We start from the raw sequence: 27669 nt of genomic DNA on the forward strand, positions 1-27669 counted from the left end.
CACTCCTTTTGTTTACACATCAAGTGTTCTGCTGTCTCTCACCTGAGAAGTTATCTTCAATTCAAAAAGCTTGACTTTTTTTAACATCGTGAACATACAGCTTTTGGTGTCCATCCCAACTGGAGTTCAAACAGCATGCGTCTGGAGGCTTTAATCAGATTTCTGATTCAAGCTGCATGATTTATTCGGCACTGAAATGTTTTGGGTAGTTTTCCTCCTTATAAAAACATGGCTTTTTGCCAAAGAGTTTTCTACTTGTGAGCACACAGAAGAGTGGGCTCTTGCAATTTTCTGTTCTTATTTTATTCCTTTCTCCAACAGTTATATAGCTGGGGATTTTTTTAACATAATAAAACGTAAACCAGATACATGCAGCCATTAGAGAAGATGATCCAAACAATACCCATAGGGAGAGACAAACACCACAGGCTATTAACAAAGATCGCTGCATTTGTACATCTGTTAACAATTCACAAGGTAGCTTTCAGGAAGGGTAAAGTGTTAAAGGTTACTAATCTGAATTCTACCATCCCACTCAACAAATACTTCTAATAAAGAAAACTCTGATACATAGTATTCATCAGAAGTATTCTCAGTTAAATACAGAAACAGTTAAAGCTGAAGCTGTTTAACAAATTCCCAAACAATTTCAAACACACTTTATAGAAAGGTATGAAGTCTTCTACTGGTGTTTCCCCCCCTGACCTGTTTATACTAAATAAGCCAACTCACCATATCTCCATTTTCAGGAACTGTAGGGGAAAAAAAAGAAGAAACAAGTGAGTGGAGTACACACGACATTTAAAGTTAACACAGATCAACTAATGTTCAGTTTACCTTCAGGAGGACTAAAGAAGTTGAAGAAAGAGTCATTGGAAACAGTTTTTGTCACTGTTCTAACTGTTCCACGTCCCTTATGTTTCTGCTTCTTCTTAATGGTTTTCAAAGTAACATTCTTTCCTTTTTTCCAGTCTATTTGGCAACTGGAAAGAAACAAGAAAAACTAGCTGCAGCTTAATAACATTCTCCTTGTTACAGATACCTACTGAGACTATCACAACTGCAAAGGATACAGCAAACAAAACTTTATGGTAGTATTTACTCAGTGCTAACTTTTCACTAGTTTATATTTTGGAGACCAAAAGTAATAGGTTCATCTTAGGATTGAAGTTTTTGGTTGGTTTTTAGTTGTTTATGTTTGTGTTTTGCATTTGTTGGGTTGGTTTTTTTAACTCCATTGTCTTAAATCATGCCCACAGGCTTGTCTGACACAGAATTCTGGGGACATGTAAATGAAGAAGTCACATCAAAAAGACCATCCATATGTGCAGAATTTTAGGTTAGATTTCTTTAAGACTCAAAAGAAGGAGACGAGTTGTTTAGGGATAAGAGGCTGTCTTAGTTAAGGCACAAAACAGACTAAGAATAAATCATTTTTACAGGAGCAGAGAATCATCTTATGGTGACCTCTAATAAGACTTATGCTTTTCATAGTCCAGACTGGAGAAGACAAAGAACTTTGAAGCTACTCAGGTACTTAAGACTAAATCTTAACAGGACATTTGCAGAAACATATTACGTTAACCACCTAAGAAATGAAGTGGTATATAAAAAGTCAGAATCAGTAACTGCACAGTAATGTATGGGTAAAACTACACAGTAATAGGCTCTAAATAAGTTATCACTAAGAAAAGCAGTCAGAACATTAGACACTAACATGAAATCAACTGAACAGGTCACAATGCCCAGAACCCTGAGGTACCTGTAAGGCTAATAACATGTAACTCAGGTTTCTCTTGTCCTTTTGGCCAAAAGAAAAAGAAGGTATATAGAATAAAGAGATTTAGTCTGAGGAGTAACAGCTAATTTAGAACACAAGTCATCACAGAGAATGGAGTGTGACAGGTCTTTAAAATCATGAGGAACCTGGAGTTAAAACAGGAGATGAATGTTCTCAATTTCTCAAGCAGACCAACTAAAAGAGGCAATCATTCAACAGTTAAAAACCAAACTGGACAACTGCAACACGAAGTAAAACTAACGGACTTTTCAAAATGCTGCATGTCAGAAATACAACAGGATTAGAAGTGATCAAACAGATTTTGAAAAAAGCTGTCGAAGTGTACAGAAGTTAACACTGTCCACCTTCTCAATTCACTTTTAGTGATCGCAGAACAGTATTTCCAGATAAATACTGATTTTTTTTTTATATATATGCAAATATTTAATATATGTACTCTATGTACCTTCAGGAAGCTTTCCACAGAGCACAAGAGTTCTCCATTCCCACTTGTAAGAAATCAGGAAAGGAAGGCAAAAGACCAATATTGCTGATTAAAAACCCGCTGGTCAAACAGCAAGAAGGAACTGTACAGGCAGTGGAAGCAGGGACAGGTACCCTGGAAAGACTATAGGGACACTACCCAGTTGTACAGGGATGGGGTCAGGAATGCCAAAGCACAGAAGGAGCTGAACTTAGCATGGGACCCGAAGACTAATAAGCAGTGCTTCTATAGGTATTTCAATCAGAACAGGAATGGTAAGGGAAGTACGATCCCAAATGAATGTGATTCGTAACAGATGAGAAGGCTAAGGTATTTAACATTTTTGCCTCAGGTCTCTGGCAACCTGATTTGATGGGTGGACTATTCAGTGGATAAGGATGGTCACAACCAGAGACTAGCAGGGTATGGCTCAATGGGATGGAGATCAGTGACAAGTGCTGTCCCTCAGGGGTCTATATGGGGACCACTACTGTTTAGTATCTTTATCAATGACAGTCTGATTGAGTCAACCCTCAGTAAGTTTGCAGACAACGCCAAGCTGAGCAGTGTGGCTGACACACCTGTGGGACAGGATGATATCCAGAGGGACCTGGACAAGCTTGAGAAGTGGGCACATGTGAACCTCACGAGGTTCAACAAGGTTAAGTGCAAGGTCTTTTATCTAGGATGGGGTAATCCTTAATATCAATACAGGCTGAGGGACTAAGCAATTGAGAGCAGCTCTGAAGAGAAAGATGCAGGGGTACTGGTAGATGAAAAGCTGGACATTAGCCGATGATGTGTGCTCATAGCCCAAAAGCCAACTGTATCCTGTACTGCATCAAAAGAAGCATGGCCAGCAGGTCAAGGGAGGTGATTCTGCCCCTCTATTTTGCTCTGGTGAGACCCCACCCGCAGTACTGCATCCAGCTCTGGAGTCCTCAGCACAGGAAACACATGGACCTGTTGGAGTGGATCCAGAGGACTAAAATTAGAGGGATGGCACACCTCTCCTGTGAAGAGTAGCTGAGGGAGCTGGGTTTTTTTAACCTGAAGAGACAGCTCTGGGTAGACTTTATTGTGACCTTTCAGTACTTAATGGGGACCTATGAGAAAGAAGGGACAGATTTTTAATTGGGACTGCAGCAATAGGACAAGGGGTATTGGTTTTAAACTAAAAAAAAGTTAGATTCAGACCAGATATAAGGAAGATATTTTCTGCAATGAAGGTGGCGAAACACTGGAACAGATTGCCCAGAGAGATGGATTGATGTCCTAATCCCTACAAACATTCCAGGTCAGGCTGGATGGTGCTCTGAGCAAACTGATCGAGTTGAGGATGCCCCTGCTCATTGCAGGGGAGTTGAACTGAATGACTTCTAAAGGTCTCTTCCAGCCCAAATATTCTATTGAAGTTAGTGAAAAACATTAAAAACTCTACTCTGATCCAGCTGTTTACAAGGTATTAGGTAGCATTATCTTTCCTTGCACCTTCAAGATGCTTAAGTCCACAGTTGGATAACGCTAAGGAAGAAACTGTTACATTGCACAAAAGTTATTTATTAGCACTTACCCTGTACAACCCATAATTTCTGGTCCATCGAAGGAGAAGGGATCAGAATCATCTGGCTCTGACCTCATTCTGTATGTCTTTGTCAACACTTCATTTGTGAAGTAGTCATTTGGTTCAAAATGAAATTCTAGTGTGAAACTCTTAAAAAGAATTTTAGAGCAACAACTTTAGCAATTTAGCAACATATACCTTTAACTTCAATGTACCTAAAATCCAAAATAAAAAATACATAAAATGGAACATATCCACCTCTACAAATACAGAAATGGTGCACAGATATAACTTATTCTGAAATTTCTTGCCCAAGTTGTACAACAAATCCTCAAATATTTTCATTTACCAAGTTGATCTTGTGCTTATTACTTAATATACTGCTTGCAGTAACAGCACAAGATCTCCCAGTGCACAGCTCTCTTGTTGCTAACAAAGATAAAGATTAAAACTTAGCAAACTACCCAGCTTCTGACAAGGAAATTATACCCTATTGTAAGTTATACAAAAAGTACCTGAAGGTATCAAAATTTAAAGGTGAAGCAGTCAGATATTAAGATCAAAGTTATTAACCCATCAGAATTTGAAGGTTAAATTAATTCATACAATACTGCAAGACTAGTATGGGTTCTTGTACTACTTTTCAGAAGACAAGAAGCAGCTGCATATTTCTCATGATTGCCCTAAGACAATTTGCCATCACAGACCATGTTACTAACACAAATAACAGTCTTAAGATAACACAAAAATAATCTTAAACTAACCATAGGCTGTCCAACTTCTGAAAATTTCACTTTTATATCTTTTAAGTGTTTCAGAATAGGTTCATCATGTTCCTGTAAAGAAAAAAATTCATTCAGTTTTCATAACATTAAACTGTGCAGACATAAAAAGCCATATTTTGAATGAGTTTTGCTTGTTCCAGTACTGAAATATTTCCATGAACTTGACCAGCAGATGGCAACAACAGCTGCACAGTTTCCTTTGCAGTACGTGACTTAAATCCACACAAACAGCAAGTACAGTTTTTAACAGTACCTAATACATCTCTCACACTCATAAGCACAGAAAGTGTATTAGTAAGGTAAAGTCACTTCAATAAATAACAGTATGATGGTATTTCAGAGTGCTCTGTGCTCTCAGTTGAATGAAGTAACAGAAGACATCCAAGTACCTCTTCCATTTTTGCTCCCCAACAGACACATCAAGTAATGTACTGCTTCTACTTCTTTAAGGCACTTGGATTAAATACTAACACAACTTCAAATAAGCCTGGACCACTACCTACCTGAACCATATCACTGAGCAAGTCCACATTCTTGAATACTGTAAGCCAAAACTCAGGAATTCCTTTAGGGTCTTCTTTTTCTTCATCTTTTTTTTCCTCTTCAAGCTTGGCTTTCTCTTTCATTTCCTCCTTCATAGAATAAAAATGTTACTTTTCCTTCATTCTGTAAGAGCGCCCACAAGGTCTGTTAACAGTTTTATGTTGATACTAGTACAAATTGAATTTCATGTGCACACTTTAAGCAATCATCAAGTATTATTATCATTATTAAAAGCAAGTAACAATGCACTCAATTGTTTTAAAAAAACCTATTTACTGTGTTGAATTTTGTCTCATGCTAAGGATTCAGACGTTGACAAGAACCGATTAGGATACTCACTGAAATTTCTTCTTCGACATCTGCTTTCCATTCACATTCTTCCTCTGTAGGCTCATAAATGGCATTGATGATTTCACTTCGCTGGAAGATTAAACCAAGAATGTTTTCACATTTCCTAGTCATTGCAGTCAGCAATGCCCTAACCAATAAATTCCTAACCCTAAAGTTAGATGATCAATAATACATTAACTATGTAGCCAAACTTTTTCTTTTGGCCCTAGAAGATTTCTCAGCAGTTACAAGCTTTTCAACGCACTAACTGCCAAAGTTCCAGAAAGGTTACCATACCATCTGACATCTACCTGCTCAACTAACAAGATGAGTCCTGGTATATTGAAGTGATTTTGGTAACCATGGAACAGACTGAGCCGCACCTCGCCTTAATCTTAGCTGATATTCACATGCATAGTAAAATGAACTGAATGGGCACATACAGGACTGAAGTAATTCAGAACATGCGTAAGATTTCAGCTTATATTCCTTTTGTGCTTTTAACTAAAGCTTTTAAATACAAATCAGATTAGCATTAAAATACCTTGTCAAATAAAGGCTGATAGAGAGCAGCATACTTTCTTTCCAGCTCATGAACTTCCTCGTAAAACTTTGCTTCTATCTGTGCACACTGAACTTGAAGGTTCTTGAGAGCATTCACACGTCTTTTAACAACTTTAGGCAAGCTGAAAAATCCAGTGACATAACAGTTACTAATACTGCATTCTAAGCACACAACGACCCCTCCTTAACCAGTCCCCTTGCAAGTTAACCAACCTGCATCAAAACTGACTTTAAACTCTATTTTAAGCTCTAGAAAACTGTACAAGTCAAACTATGACCCACTGTATCATACAGATTGAAACTGTTAGTACAGGCTCTTAAACTGAGGCTTAACCTCAACTAGAACCAGAGCATTCCAAACACCTGGGTCAATCATGAGACAAACTGGTGCAATAAAGCTTCATACTAAAACCAAGATTTATGTTACCACCAAGCAGCATAATAAATTCATATGACTAAGCATAATTAACAAAGGTCTTATCGCTAACTGGCTTGGTTTTATAAAAGAAAGTTCAAGACAATTGAGTTATTCTTCACTTAGGAAGTTAATCTTAAACATTTACATTTTTGTTTCACTGAGGAAAGCAGCTTGTAATACTGACTTCTAATATTAACTGTCATGCCCAAAGCGAGCCAGAACCATTTTGCTAAATGAGCCACTGTATTATACATGTGTAAAAGGAAAGCAACTTATTCAATCCTCATTATAAATACTTCTTGGCTACAACTCTAATACGAGTTTCGCTATAGAAAAATATGCTAACACAGACCTACTGTTAGGACAGAGAGTTACCTATGTCAAGGCTAACAGCAAGATTCAGAAGTAGAGTGCCGACAGCCTCAACTGTCTGAAAGGTGTGCCAAAACCCAGCATATGGCTGCAGAAGATTACTATGTTAACTTGCCATATTTATTTTATTTAAGCAATTGCGTCATGTTATTTAGAACACAGTAATAAACAACAGCTTTTAATTGTTAGGAATAGCTTCAGGTTAGGCAAAATAACCAACAATATTTCAGCTTAGTTAAACACTGAATGTCTACGTTAATTACTAAGGTTATCTTACCTCTATTAGGTAGAACGAGCACATGTTCCAACATCCTTATTTACTTTAACATGCAGAACCCTTTTCCCCAACGACTTTATGCTCAACATGAATATTCTGTTTCTGGTTACTATGATAATATGCACATCATCATTAAAAAAAGATTCCACTTAACCTTCCAATTTGGACCAAAGCACATCTGCTACACAAACTACCAGAACAGCTTAAATTTAGTCACATACACTCATAAATGGTTGATAACATCCTTTTACTCTGATATTTTTCCAGAAGCTAGTCAAGTTAACCATTTGCTGTAATTTTATCTTCAAGTATAACATCAACTAATAGCAACTCAAGTTGCAAGTTCACTTAGTTCCAGAAAAAAGTGTTAAGAAAGAAAATTAGCACAACCACGGAGATACAACTGTTCACTTAATGCCTCATGAGTATACACGCAATAAGAGTACTGGTCCTAGCAACTGCCTGTAAAGCATGACATTTCTAAGAGATAGGGCCATACAGGCAGCATGTCTGATTCCACTATGTCAGAGTAAAGAATTAAACAACATCTATTAGAGAATCTAGAACCTTTTGCATGTATCAAAGCTGCATTTCATTACAACCCATGGCAACTAGTTCAAATGTACAGTCTGTACATCCACTTCATTTATAAAATCTGTACTTCTAAAATAAGTAATGTAGTTTCATGAAAAAGATGGCTTTTACAAAGTGAATCCAAAATGGAGAAGCAGATAAGAAATCGGAACTGGACTGCAGAAGTAAAACAATGGCAAGCCTGAACAGACTTGGAACCTGTTTTAGTTTCCTACCAGCTTATGCACCTAGTTCCTTAACAGCACACAACAGAATCCACACTCCTGCTGACTTCTGCACCACCTCAGTGTCTAGACTGTAGATGAATAAGCTCAAAATAATACTTGGGAAGACATATAAGAGGCACCTGTAAAGGATGGTTAAGTCAGCATGCATATGCCAAGAATCTGCAGGTTCAAGTTACACAGCTATTTTCATATTACAAGTTAGGCAAGCATTTGGTACAGTAGCAAAGTTGCAATGCTTTTGTGACAGAGAATGCACTACTGTACTTAGAAGTAATGAAGAAACGGTACAGTATCTTGGGGAGTAGCTGACTAGAAGAATGTCACATAAATCAATATTACCACTTCTGTCCACTTCTTACGACCTGAAAGATTAGTAGAGGTTAATTGACGTCTGTTGGAAAAAAGAAGAAAAAATGTTGGGTTCTAGAAAGCCTGCAATGCACAGTATCCAGAAGAGAAAGAACTTGGGTACCCTTTGACTCCATGATCTTTCTTGGGCCAATGTTTATTAGGGAAGGCTGTTAGTTAAATGGGCTTTTCTTCCATGCTACCCTCTATAACAGAAAGGTGGTATGAAAACCAGCAGCAGCAATGCCTGTTACCCATTAGGTGCCCCAGGTCACGTCCATAGCAATGTAGGATCCTATCACAGCAGGGGAGGTCAGACACTTTAAACATTTTAGTGTTTTTTCTTCATAAAAGCCCAAATAAACTCTTCAATTTTGAGATGCACTACATACTTTATTAGTTTTCCTGCTACCCAAGCACAGTGCTTTATGACTATTAATGCTACAAACAATATTGTTCAGAAACCAAAAGAACCGTATCTACAACTCTGCTCATACTGAACAAATACTGTACCTTTCTATATATCCTGTAGATGTTCCTACCAGACCATCAAGCCTTTCCTGCAGGGCTGCAAGAATCTGTGGATTTTGCATCATTTGCACAGTCAACTGCCGAGCTAAATTAAAAAAGAGAACTACGTTAAGTGTGAAGTGCATCTTTTGGACTTATCTTGAAATAAAAGTTGCTTAAATACTACAAAACAGTAGTACATTTACTATACATACACTTCTAGAAAGAAACATAGGCAAAGCAGTATTTCAAACACCTCTCCATTTTGGAATCATGAATGAAATCCATCCTATTTGGAAAACAGGAAGAATCCCTGGATTTAAATGGCCACTACTCAAACTGAGTATTTTTCACAGAATCACAGAATAACCAGGTTGGAAGAGACCCACCAGATCATCGAGTCCAACCATTTTCATTAAAATAGAAGTTTTTACATCATGCCTCTAAAAGCATTTTTAGTTTTTGCTTTGACTACTTTTATTTTGAATTCATGAAGGAAAGGCAAAGCAGAAGAATTTGTGCTTTTACTTTAAGAAAGGAATAAAAACTGGTATTGGGATTTTCGTTCCATTTTACATAAACCTATGTTTACCTAATTCTTCCTGCAGGAGAATAGATTACTCATTAGAGTAGTCCGACACATTATTGACTACAAGAATATCAGTACTAGGTCCTTGAAGTCCATCATCTACATCTTCAGAAAGCACTTTGTCCAAATGGAAAACCTGTTCCAAACTACAAGGTAGAAGTACACTTAAACACTGAAATTCCTAGCCTAGTCATTCTCATTATTCATATGAACATCAACCTTTTTACTTCTGGGCCCAGAGAGTGGTGGTAAATGGTGTGAAATCCAGCTGGAGGCCAGTGACAAGTGGGGTTCCCCAGGGCTCAGTGCTGGGTCCAGCCCTGTTCAATGTCTTCATCAATGATCTGGATGAAGGCATCGAGTGCACCCTTAGCAAGTTTGCGGACGACACTAAGCTGGGTGGAAGTGTCGATCTGCTGGAGGGTCGGGAGGCTCTGCAAACTGATCTGAACAGGCTGGACCGCTGGGCAGAGTCCAATGGCATGAGGTTTAACAAGACCAAATGCCGGGTCCTGCACTTGGGGCACAACAACCCTATGCAGTGCTACAGACTGGGAGAAGTCTGTCTAGAAAGCTGCCTGGAGGAGAGGGACCTGGACGTGTTGGTTGACAGCCAACTGAATATGAGCCAGCAGTGTGCCCAGGTGGCCAAGAAGGCCAATGGCATCTTGTCTTGTATCAGAAACGGTGTGACCAGCAGGTCCAGGGAGGTTATTCTCCCTCTGTACTCGGCACTGGTGAGACCGCTCCTCAAATCCTGTGTTCAGTTCTGGGCCCCTCACCACAAGAAGGATGTTGAGGCTCTGGAGAGAGTCCAGAGAAGAGCAACAAAGCTGGTGAAGGGGCTGAAGAACAGGCCTTATGAGGAGCGGCTGAGAGAGCTGGGGTTGTTTAGCCTGGAGAAGAGGAGGCTGAGGGGTGACCTCATTGCTCTCTACAACTACCTGAAAGGACGTTGTAGAGAGGAGGGTGCTGGCCTCTTCTTCCAAGTGACAGGGGACAGGACAAGAGGGAACGGCCTCAAGCTCCGCCAGGGGAGGTTTAGGCTAGACGTTAGGAAAAAGTTCTTTACAGAAAGGGTCATTGGGCACTGGAACAGGCTGCCCAGGGAGGTGGTTGATTCACCTTCCCTGGAGGTGTTTAAGGCACGGGTGGATGAGGTGCTGAGGGATATGGTTTAGTGTTTGATGGGAACGGTTGGACTCGATGATCCGGTGGGTCTCTTCCAACCTGGTTATTCTGTGATTCTGTGATCAAAATCTGTGCCTCAACCTGCAGAAATTAATTTCAGAATTTCATATTTTTAGTAAGAATTTATCAACAGTTTTTATCATGCCATTTTGCCTTCTTCCCTGTCCTCAACATCTTCAGATAGGCACACTACTACTTTACATTCCATATAAGAGAATAATTTTACATAGACCTAATATAACACCTTCAAATCAGAGTGAAGCTTTTGAATCCTTCCTGATACACAAAGCAATGGCACACCATTTTCCATTTCTATGCCCTTCACTACAGTAACCACATGTGAACACTCTCTTCTACTGCTACATCCTAGCACTAAAATACATGCCGAAAAGTTATGTTTCAAGCAACATCCAAAAAAGCAGTTTTGCTTTTCACAGTATTGCAATGGGTTTATATTTTAGCAGTAAAAGCTTTACCAGTACCACCTCACATTTGTCGGCACTACTCCTCTTGACAATATAGTTTTCTCTTGTCTTCCTATTCACTCGTCTTTCCTATACTAGAAAACCTACCCAATTGTGTCCTTTGAGTATGTTGCCAGTTATTCTTTAATATCAAATCTTTAATATTCTTTTTCAAGATCGTATCATACACATGGTATGCCAACAGCCACATGACCTCAAACTGAAATCCAACCGCATAACTGCAATTTTTGCAAGTTCATGGATCCAAGGATGCTATTTCTTCAAAGAGCTTTTTTCCTAAAATCAGGAATGCTTTAGTGTCCACTAAGGGAGCTTTGACATTTAAAAATGGAATTGTATAGATTGAGAAAAGGAAACCAGTAAAACCTAAGGAAAAATTGTGCATTAAAAAAATACTATAAAACTAGGCAAGCAAGAATTATAGATGCCAAAGAACTGCTTAACACTGTGAAACATCTTTGATTTATAAAATCCAATTTCTCTCCAAAATTCTTATATTATAATTTCCCCTCAGATTCTCATCCACAATACCTGGGATTAATCACTAAAAATACATATTATTCATGGATAGGCTTATTTGGGACCTGAATAATTGGGACCTGAATATTTGTAACCTGAATAGTTACAATTTAATTATTGTAAGCCATTCTTCAGCTGACCAGTGCGTTCCCCAGAATTTTGCAATCCATTTTGAAAGCACTTATTTCAATAGATACAGCAAAGCCTCTAACATCACCTCGAGCAAAATTAACCTACTTTTCTTCAGTATTGTTATTCTGTTCAAGCAATCATACAACATGGCAGTACCAAAAATCCAAAATATTTTCTAGCAGAGATAATTAGCATTTCTGTTTTAGCTATGTGCTCTTCAGATTCTATCTGTGCCTCCAAACTTTAACTACAACGCATAAGTAAAACTGTGCAGCACAGACAAAACCAATATTCCAATACATGCTCATATTTTTTTGTTGAGGGTAAAAAAGCACGTTACCTTTGCTGTTGGCATCTTCACCAGTTTCTTCTTCCTCTACTTCTTCAACATCTTCCATATCCTGTTGGTCAAGCTCAGATTGTTCTTTGCTATTAGGAATATTCAATAACAGGATCAAGAAGTTAGTATTTTATAAAATACTATAATGAGCTTAAAGAGCTCAAATTAGAGATTATAAGGGTAGGAACAAACTGTGACATCAGTTCTGATCTGTGACAAACTACAAGTCTTAATAGCCAAACAAAGCCAGATTTGTCTTCATACGTTCAAGTTTCACACATCTGACAATCTCAGAACAGTTTGTTAAACTAGCAGCTTTCCAGAATTTTGAAGATTCCTTTTTTACAAAGTAATTCCTTAAGCTCCTACCCCTATGTCTCCTTTCACAGAAAGGGTCATCAGGCACTGGCAGAGGCTGCCCAGGGAGGTGGTTGAGTCACCATCCCTGGAGGTATTTAAAAGATGGGTACACAAGGTGCTCAGGGACATAGTTTAGCGGCAGATAGGAATGGTTGGACTCAATGATCCTGGGGGTCTTTCCCAACTGGGTCATTCTATGATATCAATACAAAGACTCCTTCTGCTCTACATATCCTCTTTGTTAAGCTGTGCAGGCCTCGAAAACTGAGGGTAGGTTCACCTAAACTATACTTCAAACGCCACAAAACATGAGCACTTGAAGTACAGAAATAACTATATACAGTGAAACAACAGTAAACAGCAGCACTGTTGTTTTTCTCATCCCGAATGCTAACACAGTAAGTTGACCAGTGAATTGCCACAGTTTTAGATTTTCTTACAATTAAGATCCCAAACCCATCTGGCATAAGCAACCCAAGATTTTCTCCCAGGTTCTATAAGCCTCACACCTTGCCACAGTGCCAAGATCACTACCTAGACTCTATGTCATCTAAAGTACAGCATACAATGTGGTCAGAGCCTCATAAACCTATAGATTTTACTTACTTGTCTATGTCTGCCATTATCGTGGATATCAAACCCTAGAGGAAAAAACACAAATGTGTAACAGCAGCAGCATTAGACTTCCTTACAAGGTGTACCAGCAAGTGCCATAATACTTAAAAGGAAAGAAACACAAACCATGCCAGCTTTAACAAATAGGATAAATATTTAATACAATCTAAAGAGTGTCATCTCCCCCCATGCATTTTTTGAGCTCTCACTCCAAAGCTTACAGAAATACTGAAAAACTCTGTTCTGGTTTAGAACCAACAGATCTACTCACATACATTTAAGTAGCAGCAAAACATCATGTTGCACTTTGTATCATAGTGCTGTACTAATACTACAAATTGACTATCCTGTCTTAGTAGAAAACTGAAATATAAGCTGAGAAAAACTGAAGCAAAAAGGGTGCTAGAATCCTTTTTGATAACTGTTTACTCACCTCCAGCATGTAACAGCAGACAAAGGATACTTATAGCTAAATCAGTTTCTATTAATACTAAAGATACGTTTTTGTCGATCGATTTTTAATTCCAGCTTTACAAAGCAAATCCAAGTAGTTCCTCAGAATACTCAGAAAATTGCAACATTAAAAAAATGCCACAGGCCAAGCCATTTAAATATGGCCAACTTCAATGTCCTGAATGATCATAAATACATTCCAGGCAATAATAGAAGCCTTATACGTTGACACTACTGCAAATCTCGCATACCATGAAGCACTCATGTTCTCAAATGTACGGCAAGATGAAAAATGTTTTCCACCGGGAAAACAATACTTAAGAGTCCAGTCTCCAAAACAATGCTTCAGGGAGCTTGAAGGCAGAGACAATACTACGCATAAGAAAACACTGTCCCACTATTCCTATCTTAGGTCCAGTGGTTCAAGAGACACCAAGTACCAAGAACACTATTGGCCCAGGAAGCATGGGAGACTGCTTTCAAGTCCCTATTTCAGCTGCTGTTCAGTAAGCTAAACAAAATCAAGTTTCCTTTAGGAAGTTAAATTCCTTAAAATGCATCACAATGAGAATTTTTGTCTACAGCGGAGGTGTGTGTTCTAGAAAAACTGAAAGTTGCATTTGATCTGTCCAAAGTGTCTAACACAAGAGTACAACAGCACAAGAGTTCAGTAAGATCATGACATTAGAAGTCAATATGAAGGATATGGTAAAATCTAGACTTCAGAATGTAACACCTACATTCCACGCATATATAATCAAAATATAGTTTTCTGGTATTACAGCTCCTTCACAACAATTACATGGGAAGGAAGCATCTGATGTCTTTACTTAGGACCACACCACTACAGTGCAAAACAAGTATTTAGGACACTGCACATAACCAAAAAGGTTCAGTTCCCTAGTTTACTGAAAAAACAGAGAACCAACTACTTGCCAATCTATTTCACAAAAATAACACAGTATTCACTAACAAGTAGAATGTCAGCACTACTGTAAACCAAACACATCCAACAATTCAGTATGAAATCAAGGAGTTCCAGTAACATTTTTTACTCATTTTAAGTTCCTTGAAATTCAGATTACGTTTGCCAGTCTTGAGACTTCAGGTTTATACGTGGATGCAAGCTACCTACGTAACATTATCAAAGATAGCATGGACTGAAGACCTATAAAAAAATTAAAACATACCACAATTACAACTCACATTTAGATGTCTCCATACATAACAAGCAGCATTACTTCTGATTTGTAAGATTTTATCCATGCCAAATATACAGTTTGCTTACACGTTTCCTCTTAACTTGTTCGTCATGCAGGACCTTTTAAAGCGGACTGGAAATATCACTGGGCAAAAGAATGCAAGATGCACAGCTCTCCTGCTTTTCAAGCATTTTTATGCACGCTTGAGACAGTGATCACATTCACAGACCATTATTAACTCTTACAAAGACCAACATTTTCTCTTCTCCATTCTCCCCAAACACAGCTTCACTTTCCATAAAACTAGAGGCAGAAAAGGTGTGACCAGTGACAACACAAACCCTGTGGTTTCACCAAGCCAGTGGGCTAGATCAAACAGCAGCCAAAACATCTTAGATACAGGTTTGCTGAAAGAGGTCGACTTCTACAGTTCATTGAAACGTTTTTTTTTCTAAATGGGAATATAAGATGGGCTATGACCAAGTCACGTCCAAAAACTCTAACTACGTATTCCATTTCCAACACTAGCTATTACGCAGATGCCTAGGAAAAGAAAGCAATAACATGGCAAGAACTCCCTCAGAAACTCTCCTAGCTTCCAAACACATTCAGAAAAAAAAAAGCCACGTTAGCTCAGGAAGTGCAGTTATTTGACAATGTTACAATACATTTTTATTTCATAAACTAGTCAACATCCCTGAAACTGTGCAGGTAAGCTGATGTTATCACTCAAACACCAGAGTGCTAAAATCCTGTCTCTGAGTTGCACCATTGAGCTCAGCAATCATAAAACTAAGTCACGCTTTTCTACACTGGGCAACAGCATGGCAGAGGAGGTTTCACCAGCAGTCTCTGTGTACTTTAATTCCTCAGCAGGCTCCTTGTTTTCACCATTCTAAACAACTACATGTCATCAGCAATCTTCATCCTTTCACCGTTCACCCCTCCTTCCAAGCTTTCTTATGACCATGCTGAAGGCATTCATCTCACTACAGAACACTGGTGGAAAGCCAGCATCGGCTTCCCTCCCTCTCATCACTGCAAGGGGCAGTTGCCCATCTCTGCCTCCTGGTTTTTAAACAATCCATGCAGGCTCTGTATGTTTTTCAACTGTGTCCCAGTTTTCCCAAAGACTTTGAATAACATTCTTCAAAGTTCTTTTTGGAAATTAAAATAGGCTGTATCAAGCAGCTGTCAACTTCAAAGCCTCCCTCCAGTGTCTTCCTATCTGCCACATCCCATTTTTCCTATTCTCCTTGCATCAGTCTTTCATGTCTCATCTTTTAATCTTCCCTCCACTTTTTACACAACTCAGTATCAGGAGATCTGCAGTTGGAAGAGTCCTGCACACTGAGGAGATACTACTGTTTGTCATGACACTGTCATCTGCCAGCTGTAGACAACAGTTCTTCTATGAGGAAGCTACAAGGCACTGTGCCAAGAGAACCACGTTGGCAGACATTTAGACTACTCTCGGCAACACACTAGAAGGGATATATGCAACTACAGATGCACCATGTTTAGTTTATTGTAACTTAATCACGAGCTTCGCTGCAAACAGTTTGATTGGTAAAAAACTGTAGAGGTAGAAAAGCTCTGAGAAAAGCATTCCTTAAGAGCAAAGAGCCTCCAGTATTTTTGTACAACACTTAATACAAGGTCCCAGCCTAGTATACAGAGTTTCAGATACAACATGTACAGCAATCGGTTAATACTAAAATGTATCACTTCATTATTTTTCAGTATCTCCCCCAAAACTAAACCTTTGGATACATTATTTGCATCACTGCTTTCCACAAGAAAGATAACCATCTATCCCAGTTTGTTTCACAGACGCATTTAGGATTGTGAACAGTAGCTGCACCTTGGCACATGAGCAGCAAGAAGCACTCACTGGTACTGCTCCTTGAAGTGCTCCTTGGGAGACACCAGTTCACCAGTCATCAGTGTAGGTTTACAAGAAACCCAACTACAGCTCCATGTCTAGGTAACTGCTTTCGGCTGAGGTACTACTTGGAATCTAGTCCTACAAACAGCAAGAAAACACTTTTGATTACCAATAAAGAGTGGCCTCCTCCTTTCTTTAAAAGCCAGCAGGCAAATAACCTCCTTAATTGTAAAATATTTTATTTCCCCATTACTTAAACAGCTACAGCCAGTGGCACTGCATTATGGTCAAATAAAGAGGTGTCCAGAGGCTTTACTTAAAATGTTTTATTGCTCACTGTAAAAATACACAGAGGAAAAGAAATAGTTATCTTATCTTTGCAGGGCTTTAAAGAAATGCATAAGAAGTTCATGATACAAAAAGGAAGCAAAAGCACAGAAGCAAGCTACTGAGCACATTTTCTAAAAGCTAAAGTTTAAAACCCCTCTCGTACAGGTAGCTTAAGCTCAAATCACAAGGCTGCCTGCCATCATAAGGAACTGGTTCTTCAAAAGAAAAAGGTTAGGAGACTGTTAATCCAGCACAAGCTTAGTCACAGTTTTGAGTGAATCCTGCGTAATTAACAAAAGATAGAACCCCCTTAAAAACTTAAATCTTAGCAAAGCAGTATGAAAATTCACTGTTTCCATGATGTTTAAAAAACACTTTACCTCTTTAATCTGCCATGTTTTTCAGAAATGTAGTCTGATACATGTAGAAATGAATAATATTGCCACGTGTTCATCCTTAACTTCGTCAGTAAGCATTCAGTTTTCAGGAGTTGTTTCTTCACTAAGTAACTTGCTCAAGACAGAAACACAAACTGTAAATATTCAGCCTTTCCCAGTTTTTCTTCTTTCCAAGTCTGCCTTTATCCACACAGAAAACAGTCAAAAGTTTGCACAACACCACCACCCACGTTACAGCTAGGGCACACACACTGGTGAGAAGCCTTTCCTTTCTGAAGGTCAGCTTTAAGTGTCCCAAGTAAGCACACCAGTATTAGATTACCGTGACATCCGCTCAGCCTCAGGAAGACAGGTCAGGGAGAGGTGAATCAGGAGTCCGCGGAGGATGCAAGACATTTCCTCCAGCAAAACACTAGCTTTCTTGCAGAAGCCCTAAGGCTGGCAGGCCACCAACAGATCGCTACTGTTCATCTCTGTGGATACCATACCACGCATAGTACCCATTCCCTCCCTTTCAGGAAATATCCTTTCCCCTTCTCTAGAGGAACTACTCACACAAATCATTTGCAATAGCAAGTAGAATAAATTTCTCAAGTAGTTCAAGGGACAAAAGGGCTTTTTGAGGATACTAGGCCCAAGCTACAGCCAAGCCTTGTTTACTCAAATATTTAAAAGAAATCTACCCTTTTTACCAAAAACTGATTTCCTCAGTAGTCAATAATTTAGAGCACTGGAAATAAGTCAGCCTGTCCATAAGACAGCATAAGCCTCCTTCTGCCTCTTGCAAGCCCTGGGAAATTGAAAGCGATACATTGACAGAAAATACCTAAAACAAATGAACCTTCTGTGCTGCAACATAAGGTAATAAACTAAGTGGACTAAGTCAGATGTTAGTGAAGAAAACATAGGTCCAGCTAGAGAATAGATAGTTGTATAAAAGAAAAAAAAAATCCGGATTAAATCCTGTAAGCTATTTGCAATGCATGCACAAAGTAGAGGTGCCAGATAAATGACATCATACTAGCCATGTTCCACATTCTCTACAGACTGGGAAACTCGACAGCAATATATGCACTTAAAGTTGCTTCAAACTGGTATTCTTTGGCCGGCATTCCAGCAGGGCAACTTGTGACATTTTTCTATACATAATCAACAGCAAAACAGAAAACAAAAATTAAAATAGTGGTGTAGGGATCCATTAAAAGCAACTCTTTGACCTTAGATGTTCAAAATAATTGTTTGACATAGTTCGCCTAAACCACTAGAAGAGGTTTGTAACCTTAAAGAGCTCAGATGTTGTGCATAGTGCAGTTTCATTCAATGTCAGAACAGGGTGAACTGCTTAAAAAGTGCACAGTACCTAGCACAGAGTTACACACTTGAAATTTTTTTGGTACCAAGACCTAAAAAACCACATCAATCACTTCACAACTGCTAGTAGAAGCTACAGTACCAACCTCCAGGTACTAAAATAGTTACATAAGAAAGGATCACACAGCTCAGTAGTGCCTGGGAGAGCATTTAGCTCCTCTTCAAAAAGAAGCAACTGAATAATGTATCAGATTTTTAAAATGCCATTTCAAAAGGGAATCAAGCAGAAGACCAACTGGTTCCTTTATACTTCTGTGACCAAATTCATGAAACACCTATTATCATCAGCCTGGAAATTGGCCACGAAGCAAGGGGGAACTGCACCTTTAGTAGATAAGCAACATGCTACAAACAGATTATATCATTCATATTATGGTAAAAATATGCCTTGTTGGGAAAGCTGAAGGTAAAAAAAGCAAAAACCAATCTCATTTAAGTGGGTAGGGTAGTCCCTACGCTAGAACATCAAGATACCACATCTATTTGATGAAAGACTATCAGCCATTGAACACTCCAGACAATTTCTTTTTATTAGTACCTCCAAGTTCTTCTGCTGAAGCAAGATTTCAGACTGTTAATGTAGGAGAGCAAAAATTGACAAAATTAATTTAAATTTTCAAATCTAGAATAAATAATTAAGATTGTCTGCCTAAATACAAGCACAGAAAAAAGGACTATGAGCTAATAAACAAGACAGTAGCAAAATAGGCTACCAAGGTCTAATAAAGAGACTAAGGAGCTAGTGGTCAATAGAAGCAAGGAACCTGGGTTTCTCAATACAGTAACAAGAAGTTGCCCATGGATCCTTGCAGTAACTCAAACCCTTTAGTTTTGTTGCAATTTATTGTGCAAGCACCAACTCATCCACTGCGTTCAAAAGACATGCACAGTCACAGCAGAAATACAAACTGGCATGGTGATACACGGGACTCTTTCACAGAAGCTTGAGTAAGGTCCTCTAGGCCAAGCAGAGGACAAGAAATTCAGATGAGTAATGGTGTTTCACAAAAGATACTCAGAACACTTAGTTATGTACAAGTGCTAAATTGGCCAAGATGTGAAGCACTCAGATCACCACCGCAAGGGAGACAAGCCCTCTTCATGAAGGGAGCACCAAGCTTCTCTGCTGAATGACCTTCAGTCAGCTAAAGCCAATATAATCAGCAAATGCTGCTGTAAAAACCTTAACATGGTTCCTCCTTAGCTACGCATAACCCCCTTCCTTTCATCAACAATTCTGAACAGCTGCAAAGTTAAACAAAATAAGTAGCAGGCATTTCATTTGTACTTCAGGTTAGACTTGAAGTTGTCTAACAGCAAGGTCAAGCAAAAGAGCAACCACAGGCAAGCAAAACTAACTCATGAATAGGGTTAGGCAAGTTTAAAGTAACTGTGAAACAGTATGTTACAGCATCTTACCTTGGGATAACGCGTTAAAATTCAGAATTTGATTGTAGAGAATCAAAACACTAAATCATGATAATATTAAACTGAGTAACACAAGACAAATGAAACTGTTCTCTCCCTTCCAAGTGACAATTTTCACTTTTCCTAATAGCTTCTGGGGTAAAGGCAACAACTTCAGCCATTTGTCAATGCAAACTTTTCACTAGTGCTTGCAAGCCTCTGCACAATACATGTCATGGCATGAACACATGTTTTCCACATTTCAGCTTTAAAGCACTCTGGAACTTGTATGAGAATGTCAATTAAACGATGGGAAAAAAAGAAAACAGTGATCATATAATGAATTTAGCTAATAGCAGCTGCAGGGCTTGCTTTCATTCATGTGGAAACACCTTTTAGAGCTTTCCCTTTCATTTTTAAATCAGGAAATGATAATTCAGTCAACAAGTACTGAACTCCTACTTTTGCAGAATTTTTATTGAATTTTACGTAGTGCCTGTTCACTCTTGCAGAAAAAAAAAAAAAACACAATCTCCATAAGGAGATGGAAACTGACTACAATTTACATTACAATTTAAAATCAGGACTGAATTATACCTGCATGTTTGTCTCTGCTACTGAATCAAGCTCCCTGATCATGTTCTAAAAATAAGGTAATTAACACACAATATAGTCTTTGTTCTGGGTGCCAAGATTCTGTAGTAGAAAACATACCTAATTCTATTTAGGACAATCCTTCATTATTAGAGAAGTAATCCAGGAGTTTAAATCCAAGCCTAAAAAAGTTAAACAAAGATTTTTTTAAAAAAACAAATTAGCCATAACAGCTTATTGCATTTCTCCTTCTCATCACTGATAATAGGAAAACAACACTCATTCTGATGTCCCAGAATCAGAGTTTTCATCTCTAAAAAAGATATAGTTAATACTTCCCGACAGAGTATTTCTCTACACAGTTCATTTTCGTACAAGTAGCCAGTTTGTTAAAAAGCATCAAAGTAACATGAAAGAGCATTTTAATAAAATACTTAAGGTAGCAGAGTGCAGTTTAGACTCGTGCATGCCATAACATCATCCAAATGAGAGTGCCAGTTCACTGAAATTGCCACATAATCAAATACAACCCTACTGCCAGTTATGCCAGTATCTGCAAGATGAACACATTGCAGCAGTCAAACTTTAAATCAAATTTTGCTTAAAAACAGCTAAACATCCTTATCTGAAAAGAGAGTAAAAAACACATTGAAAAATATGTGCACAGGTTTTAAAAGGGTGAGTTTCTGCTTGAGCATCTGCTGAATGCAAGATTGTAAATTCATTTACTCCAATAAGTCCCTGAAATTCCTAAAATACATTTAGCAACCTCCTTGTTAGCAGTTTCCCCCATGGAAACAAAGTCATTACCGAAGACCTTAAAATGTCTAGTTTTTTCTACCAAGAGCTAGCATTCACTGAAAAAAAGAACACACCAACCATCTGACACATTTTTGGTGGCTATTAGAGAGGAAATGTTACAATTGGTAGTAAGGCCCAACAGAACACATAGTTATGGTTTCAGTAAGTCACCTGCAAAGGAATACAAGAGCAGAGTTTAAAAAGCATAAGTGAATATATGTAGAGAGCCAAGGAACTTGAGCCTTATTTACAAAGTGATCTTCACAAGCGTTTTCTTGTGGACTTCACTCAATCACACTTCCAGTACCAGCAGTACCACCTGATATGTCCTTAACAGTGAAGGTAATAGAAGAATCAAGAGAACATGTCATAAAGACATCACCAGTTCAAAAACAGCAAGCAGGTTTCTGATGATGCTGCCTTGCACACTCAAGGAACAGAATAAAGCTCTTATACCAGCTCATATTTAACTATTCGAAGTCAAGAGGAGTAATCTCCACAACTGGAGTAACACAGAATTAAGAACCGCTTAAAAGGGTGATTCAAGTGAGGCAAAATAAGTAGTACTAAAATCTAGTGTAACTTACATTAAATGAAGCAATTCAAACTAATTCAGAAGGTTAAAAAATTGCTGCGTAAAGACAGAGTCATAATTGCCTGCAGCCCACTGAAGACTTCTATTCTTCAACATGCCAAAGTAGTCAAAGCCCAAAATGAATCCATGATGACTAATACACAATGCAAATTATGATCACTCTACACTTCAGTTAAGTATCCTTAGTAAAAGTACAGTATTCACTACTGAACATCCTGAAAGAGGAAATAGATCAGTTCAGGGCCTAGCAACACAAACACCTGAAGAACAGCAGTTTAAATCCAAGATTAATAGTATTTGGAGAGTGAACAATGAGAAGTGACACAAAAATACCTAGATAAAGTAGTGTATCGAAGTAATGTTACTGCAGATGGTCAGAAATTATGACAAGCATTTCTGATTCTAACCAGGGTCTTCAAAGCCTGGGGGTTTGCTCCACTCCATTTTCAGGCACCTGTGCTTAATCAAATCTCATAACAAAAGCTTCCAACACTTAATAATAATTCAAGTATCTCTCAAATTCTGGGTGAGGGTTTGGTTCTAGTTTGAGTGGTGGTGGTGTTTTCTTATAGAATAAATGACAAATCAGCAACTGAATCCTTCACGGCTACAGGTACATCCAGAAACTGAAATTTTCATATCTAAAAAGTTGCTTTCACCTTTTCATCACAAAAAGCTACTAATGATAAACTAGTAGTATTTTGTTCTAAATTCTACCAGGTCAAACAGCTAATGTGCAACTGCCTACTCAGTACCACAAAATTCAGACTGGGACATCACCACTGTAAATCATTTCTGTGCAGATGTACCTTTAAGCACACATTCAGCCCCCAAAATGCATCCTATATTCTCCAGTACTAAAACCTAAACAGGTTGCCATCTAGGAAAGATCTCCAGTCTAACCTTTGACCATAGCTGACATGCAGGTAATGTTTTGGCACCATGTAAATAAATTAAAAGATTAATCTTTGAGGAGACTATAAATTACTTCAAATCTTCAATTATTTATATTTTACTATGAAATATGAAGTATCAAAACTAAATTAGTGAAATCTTTACTTTTTTGGAATGTAGCTGGAGTTTTCACCTGCAAGACATGCAGTCTTCCTGAAAACTTAAGGTCAAAGTTATCAGTAAATACATGAGGCCATCTTCTTAATTAACATTTTTCCCTTCGCATTATCCTTGTTGAGTATAGGAAGTCCTCAAAAGTCTCATGCATTGTTTCTAAACAGTTTAATTTTTCATAAGGTCATCAAATGAATCCCCAAACAGCTTTTGTGACACCTTCTAGGCATTGTCTGGTCTTCTAGACAAATACATAATGACACTAGACCTACTCTCCAAATGAACAAAGTTAGGTGATGAGGAACTGCACTAACCTCTGAACTGAGCGAGGATCAGCTAGATGGAATTAATTATAATCACTTCTGAACTCAAACTAATTTGCAAATGAAAACAGACCTATAAGCATTAAATCCACCATCACAACCATTCCTCAGATTACACAGCACTTGTACAATACAGTTCTACTCTGTTGTTTACTAGCTGCTTTCCTAACTAGAAGTTAGATGAAATGCAGTCATCCAGACCAGAAACCAACTCGGAAGACTCCTCAGCTCTAGTAAAATACAACCAGCATTACAAAGTCTTGTTTCTGTCTACAAAGTACTGTCTTCCGTGTAACTATCACTATCACTTCATGGAAAAACACAGAGCCTGGTGTTCCACTGAATGTGTATATAAATGCAGAAAAATGAACAGGCATTTAAAGAACACCTGCATCTCCATTTTCTGCATCTGTTCAATTCCTGAAGCCTCTCAAAGAAAGAAGAATCAGATCTTTAGTCTGAGATGCAGCAACATTTGCTGCTGTGTTACAAGAATCTGAAATGAATGAGATTACAACCATTTTAACAAAAAAAAGTGTAGATACCATAGATGTGTTCTTTACACTCACTGCTCTACTGGAACAAAGTGGCTACCACCAAAGGATTTGAGAATTGAAAAACCAAAGATGCTTGTCTTATCACCCCTGAGATTTTTCACTACTGAAATTCAAATCCTCAAGCTATTTTATTCCTTGAAGGAATGAATCTCTGCCACAACGACTTAAATTCTCATGTTACAACTATTTCAACTTTTAAGAACTAAGTGAATAAACATATTTATACCAATGTGACTAACAGTACAGTAAGCCAAAGCTTCCTTGAAGAGGTGGAATTCTGCAAAAAAACACTGCCTCAGATGAGTCTCACTCAGGATTGTGAAAATTCTGTTAACAAAACCTGTAACATACATACCCACAATGCTTTGCTTTCAGTTTCATTTGTGCACACATGTTCACTGCCAGTTACACAAGAAGCTAAGAAACTATTTCCACAGTGCTCACTAGGTAGATAACCATAACAAGTCCCCTGCCTGCTCTCAGAACCAGTTTGTGAGGTAGGGGTCGGCTGAAGCACAAGGATAGCAAGAGCATTAGTGCACTGTACCCACACCCCACTACAGCGGATCCAGCGCTTTTGTCACTTCCTGTAACACTGGCCTGGCTGCAAAGGTGCAGCTCTCCTCCTATGCACTTCCAGCAGTCCCAACACTCCCTTCCTAGTTGGGTGAATGCCAGAAAAGGACCAGGGGTTCTGAAAAACACCCTATCTACCATTTGTACACAAGACCCTCATTCTACAATCCTCTGTCCTCAGAAACCAGTGTGCATGATACACAAGTCCTGTCATACAATACAGAAAAAGTGATGGGAAGGAAGATTGCAAATATATACATGGGCCACACAAACAGTAGTTCCAGTATCAGTGGCCTATTCTAAGCACTTACATCAACATTTCAGGTACCTGAAACCCTGGTCTAGTACAGAGGCATCCAAGTCACTCAGATTTCAATGTATGCAGATTCCAAATTGTATTTCACTTCAAGTACAGTGCCATTCTCATTCTTTAAGGCATTCACCATTGTAAAAGGGGCACAGCAGTTCAGTTAAAACAAGCCACTACCTAACCACTAGCTAGTTAGCCCCCAACACTGGTGTCAGAATGCACCCACAGCTGTACACTGCTTTATGCCTTAGCTCTTCTCTCAAGATTTTTTCATGACAGAAATTAAAATAATCAGGTACTGCCTCCTGTCTGATTAATTTAACATCCACGTGTTAAAATCCCAGTAGAGGGTATGAGTATTTGTCATACCTTGCACACCCAGTACTCATTTCTCTTACCTCTCTCAAAGGAGTTAAGGCCATTATATGTATCTACCTCCACAGGGCTTCCAACACAAATGAATGTGCAGAGAACTGCAATGTGCTTAGACAAACTGTGGAAGATGCTGTCGTATCAGTACTATACTGCAGTCATCTGAAAACACATTTGTGTTTTCTTCTGCAAGCAAATGGGGAGGTTTTGTGACAAATACTGAAAGATGCCCAAGCATGGGCAACGCAAGTCCCCTAAGCATCCAAAATGGAGTAGACGGAGCACATTTTGCATGCGGATAGATATATATGAACGCTAAGCACAAGCTAATGCTTCCAGCTGTAGCTATTAGATCTTTCAAGTGGTTTCTTACTTCCTCGGTGACAGCCATCTATCTCCTCTGTCCGACACCGCCTATCCTTTACACGGGACACCTCTACAACCAGGCAGAAAGTAAGGGCCTCCTCGGAGACGACACCAGCTAGCAAGCACCCAGAAAACCGACACGTCGAACTCCAAAAACCCGAAAACACTCTTTCCCAAGGCAGGAATCCGCCGTTCCCTGGCCGACTCCCCGGGTCCCCGAGCACAAGGCGCGGGAGCTCCGGCGGGGCCATGTGCGTGTCCCCCGCCCCGCGCCCAGCCCCCTCCCGCCGCCTCACACGCGCCTCCCCGGGCGCCGTTCGGGCCTCGCCGCCCTCCCCCCGTCCCCACGTGTTGCCGCGCACGCAGCCCCCGAGCGGCGGGGCGGGCAGCGCCTCCCGCCGAGGGACCCTGGCGAGCGGCGGCCGCAACAACCCGCGGGGCCGCGCTAGGCCGGGCCGGCCCCGCGGCCTCCAGGCGCGGCGCGGGGGGAGGAAGGCCAAGCGCCCCCCCCCACCCCACCTCGCCCCTCTCCCCCGCCCTACCCACCCCCCCCCCCCCAACGCTGCTCCCCGTCTTTCCCCGGCCCCGCACACCCAGCCCCGCCCGGTACCTGCGCGGGGCCGGCGGTGACTCAGGAGCCAGGAGGAGGAGAAGGAGGAGGCGGAGGAGGCGCCGCGCGGCTGGCGGTAAAAAAAGGACCCGCGCTCCCGCCGCTCGCGCTCATATAGAATTAACGTCACCACGTAACCGCCCCCCCCCCTCCAATTCCCGCCCCGCCGCCGCGCGCCTCGCGTCGCCTGGCAACGCGCGCGCGCGCTCGCGCGCTCTGTCTCTCTCTCTCTCTTCCCTCTGCCGTTGGGCAGGGCGGCCCCGAGCCCGGGGACGGGGACAGGGACAGGGGACAGTGCCGCCCCCGCCACCCGTGTCCTCTCTGTGAGCTGGTACAGCGATAGATCCATCGAGTCGCAGGGCTGGAAAAGACCTTCGAGACCGCCGAGCCCCACCGTACCCGTCCGCTGTTAAACCGTATCCCCCAGCGCTTCATCCACCCGTGTTTTAAATGCCTCCGGGGATGGCGACTCAGACACTGCCCTGGGCAGCCTGCGCCAGTGCCCGAGAACCCTTGCAGTGAAGACATTTTTCCTAGTGTCATAGACTCATAGAATGGTTTAGGTTGGAAGGGACCTTAAGGATCGTCCAGTTCCAACCCCCTGCCACGGGTGGGGATACCTCCCACCAGATCAGGCTGCTCAAAGCCCCATCCAACCTGGCCTGGAACATCTCCAGGGATGGGGCAGCTGCAGCTTCTCTGGGCAACCTGTGAGTGCCTCACCACCCTCATTGTGAAGAAATTCTTCCTAATGTCTAGTCTAAATCTTCCCCTCTGCAATTTAAATCCATTCCCCCTTGTCCTATCAGTCCAAGCCCTTCTAAAAAGTCCCTCCCCAGCTTTCCTGTAGCCCCTTCAGTACTGAAAGCTTCTCTAAGGTCTCCTCAGAGCCTTTTCTTCTCCAGGCTGAACAACCCCAACTCTCCCAGCCTGTCCTGATAGCAGAGGAGCTCCATCCCTCTGGTCATCCTTGTAGCCTTCCTCTGGACCTGTTCCAACAGCTCCATATCCTTCTTACGTTGAGGATTCCAGAACTGGACGCAATACTCCAGGCAGGGTCTCACAAGAGCAGAGCAGAGGGACAGAATCGCCTCCCTCAGATGTCTAATCTGAACCTCCCCGGCACAATTTCAGGTCCTCTCATCCTAAATCATCCTCCCCTCCACCCCCTCCCCAAGTCAGTGCTCCCCAGGGCAACACAGAAAGCACCTCATCCACCCTGCGGGCAAGCCAGGGAGTCAGGGTGTCGCGTGGCCCCGGCCACTTCCGTGCTGCTTTAAGCTTGAACTGGGGAGACTTCTGAAGGCACCTGAGCAAAAGGGTTCCTAAAGAGTTATCAGGCACTGGAACAGGCTGCCCAGGGATGGTACATGAGGTGCTCAGGGATATGTCCACTACTAAACTGTAGTCGACAGGTACAG

At 40.3% G+C, this 27669-nt stretch overlaps 1 protein-coding gene across 2 annotated transcripts in view; it reads right to left on the minus strand.

Annotated features, from left to right (window-relative positions):
* NAP1L1 (nucleosome assembly protein 1 like 1) overlaps window positions 1-26375 on the minus strand; it is a 30944-nt gene extending 4569 nt beyond the window's left edge. The window contains exons 1-11 of one of the 2 annotated variants that reach the window (XM_069857737.1): window positions 26249-26375; window positions 13019-13053; window positions 12053-12141; window positions 8800-8902; window positions 6031-6172; window positions 5496-5576; window positions 5117-5242; window positions 4593-4664; window positions 3838-3977; window positions 838-983; window positions 733-752 (exon numbers count right to left, since the gene is read on the minus strand). In XM_069857737.1, coding sequence (XP_069713838.1) covers window positions 733-752; window positions 838-983; window positions 3838-3977; window positions 4593-4664; window positions 5117-5242; window positions 5496-5576; window positions 6031-6172; window positions 8800-8902; window positions 12053-12141; window positions 13019-13035 — 936 coding nt within the window. In that variant the 5' untranslated portion in view covers window positions 13036-13053; window positions 26249-26375. Of the gene's footprint in view, window positions 1-732; window positions 753-837; window positions 984-3837; window positions 3978-4592; window positions 4665-5116; window positions 5246-5495; window positions 5577-6030; window positions 6173-8799; window positions 8903-12052; window positions 12142-13018; window positions 13054-26248 lie in introns of both variants that reach the window. The other variant, XM_069857729.1, reaches the window with a different exon arrangement.
* Between the last annotated feature and the right edge of the window lie 1294 nt (window positions 26376-27669).

Source organism: Phaenicophaeus curvirostris, chromosome 1 (genome assembly GCF_032191515.1).
Source record: "Phaenicophaeus curvirostris isolate KB17595 chromosome 1, BPBGC_Pcur_1.0, whole genome shotgun sequence".
NCBI lineage: Eukaryota > Metazoa > Chordata > Aves > Cuculiformes > Cuculidae > Phaenicophaeus > Phaenicophaeus curvirostris.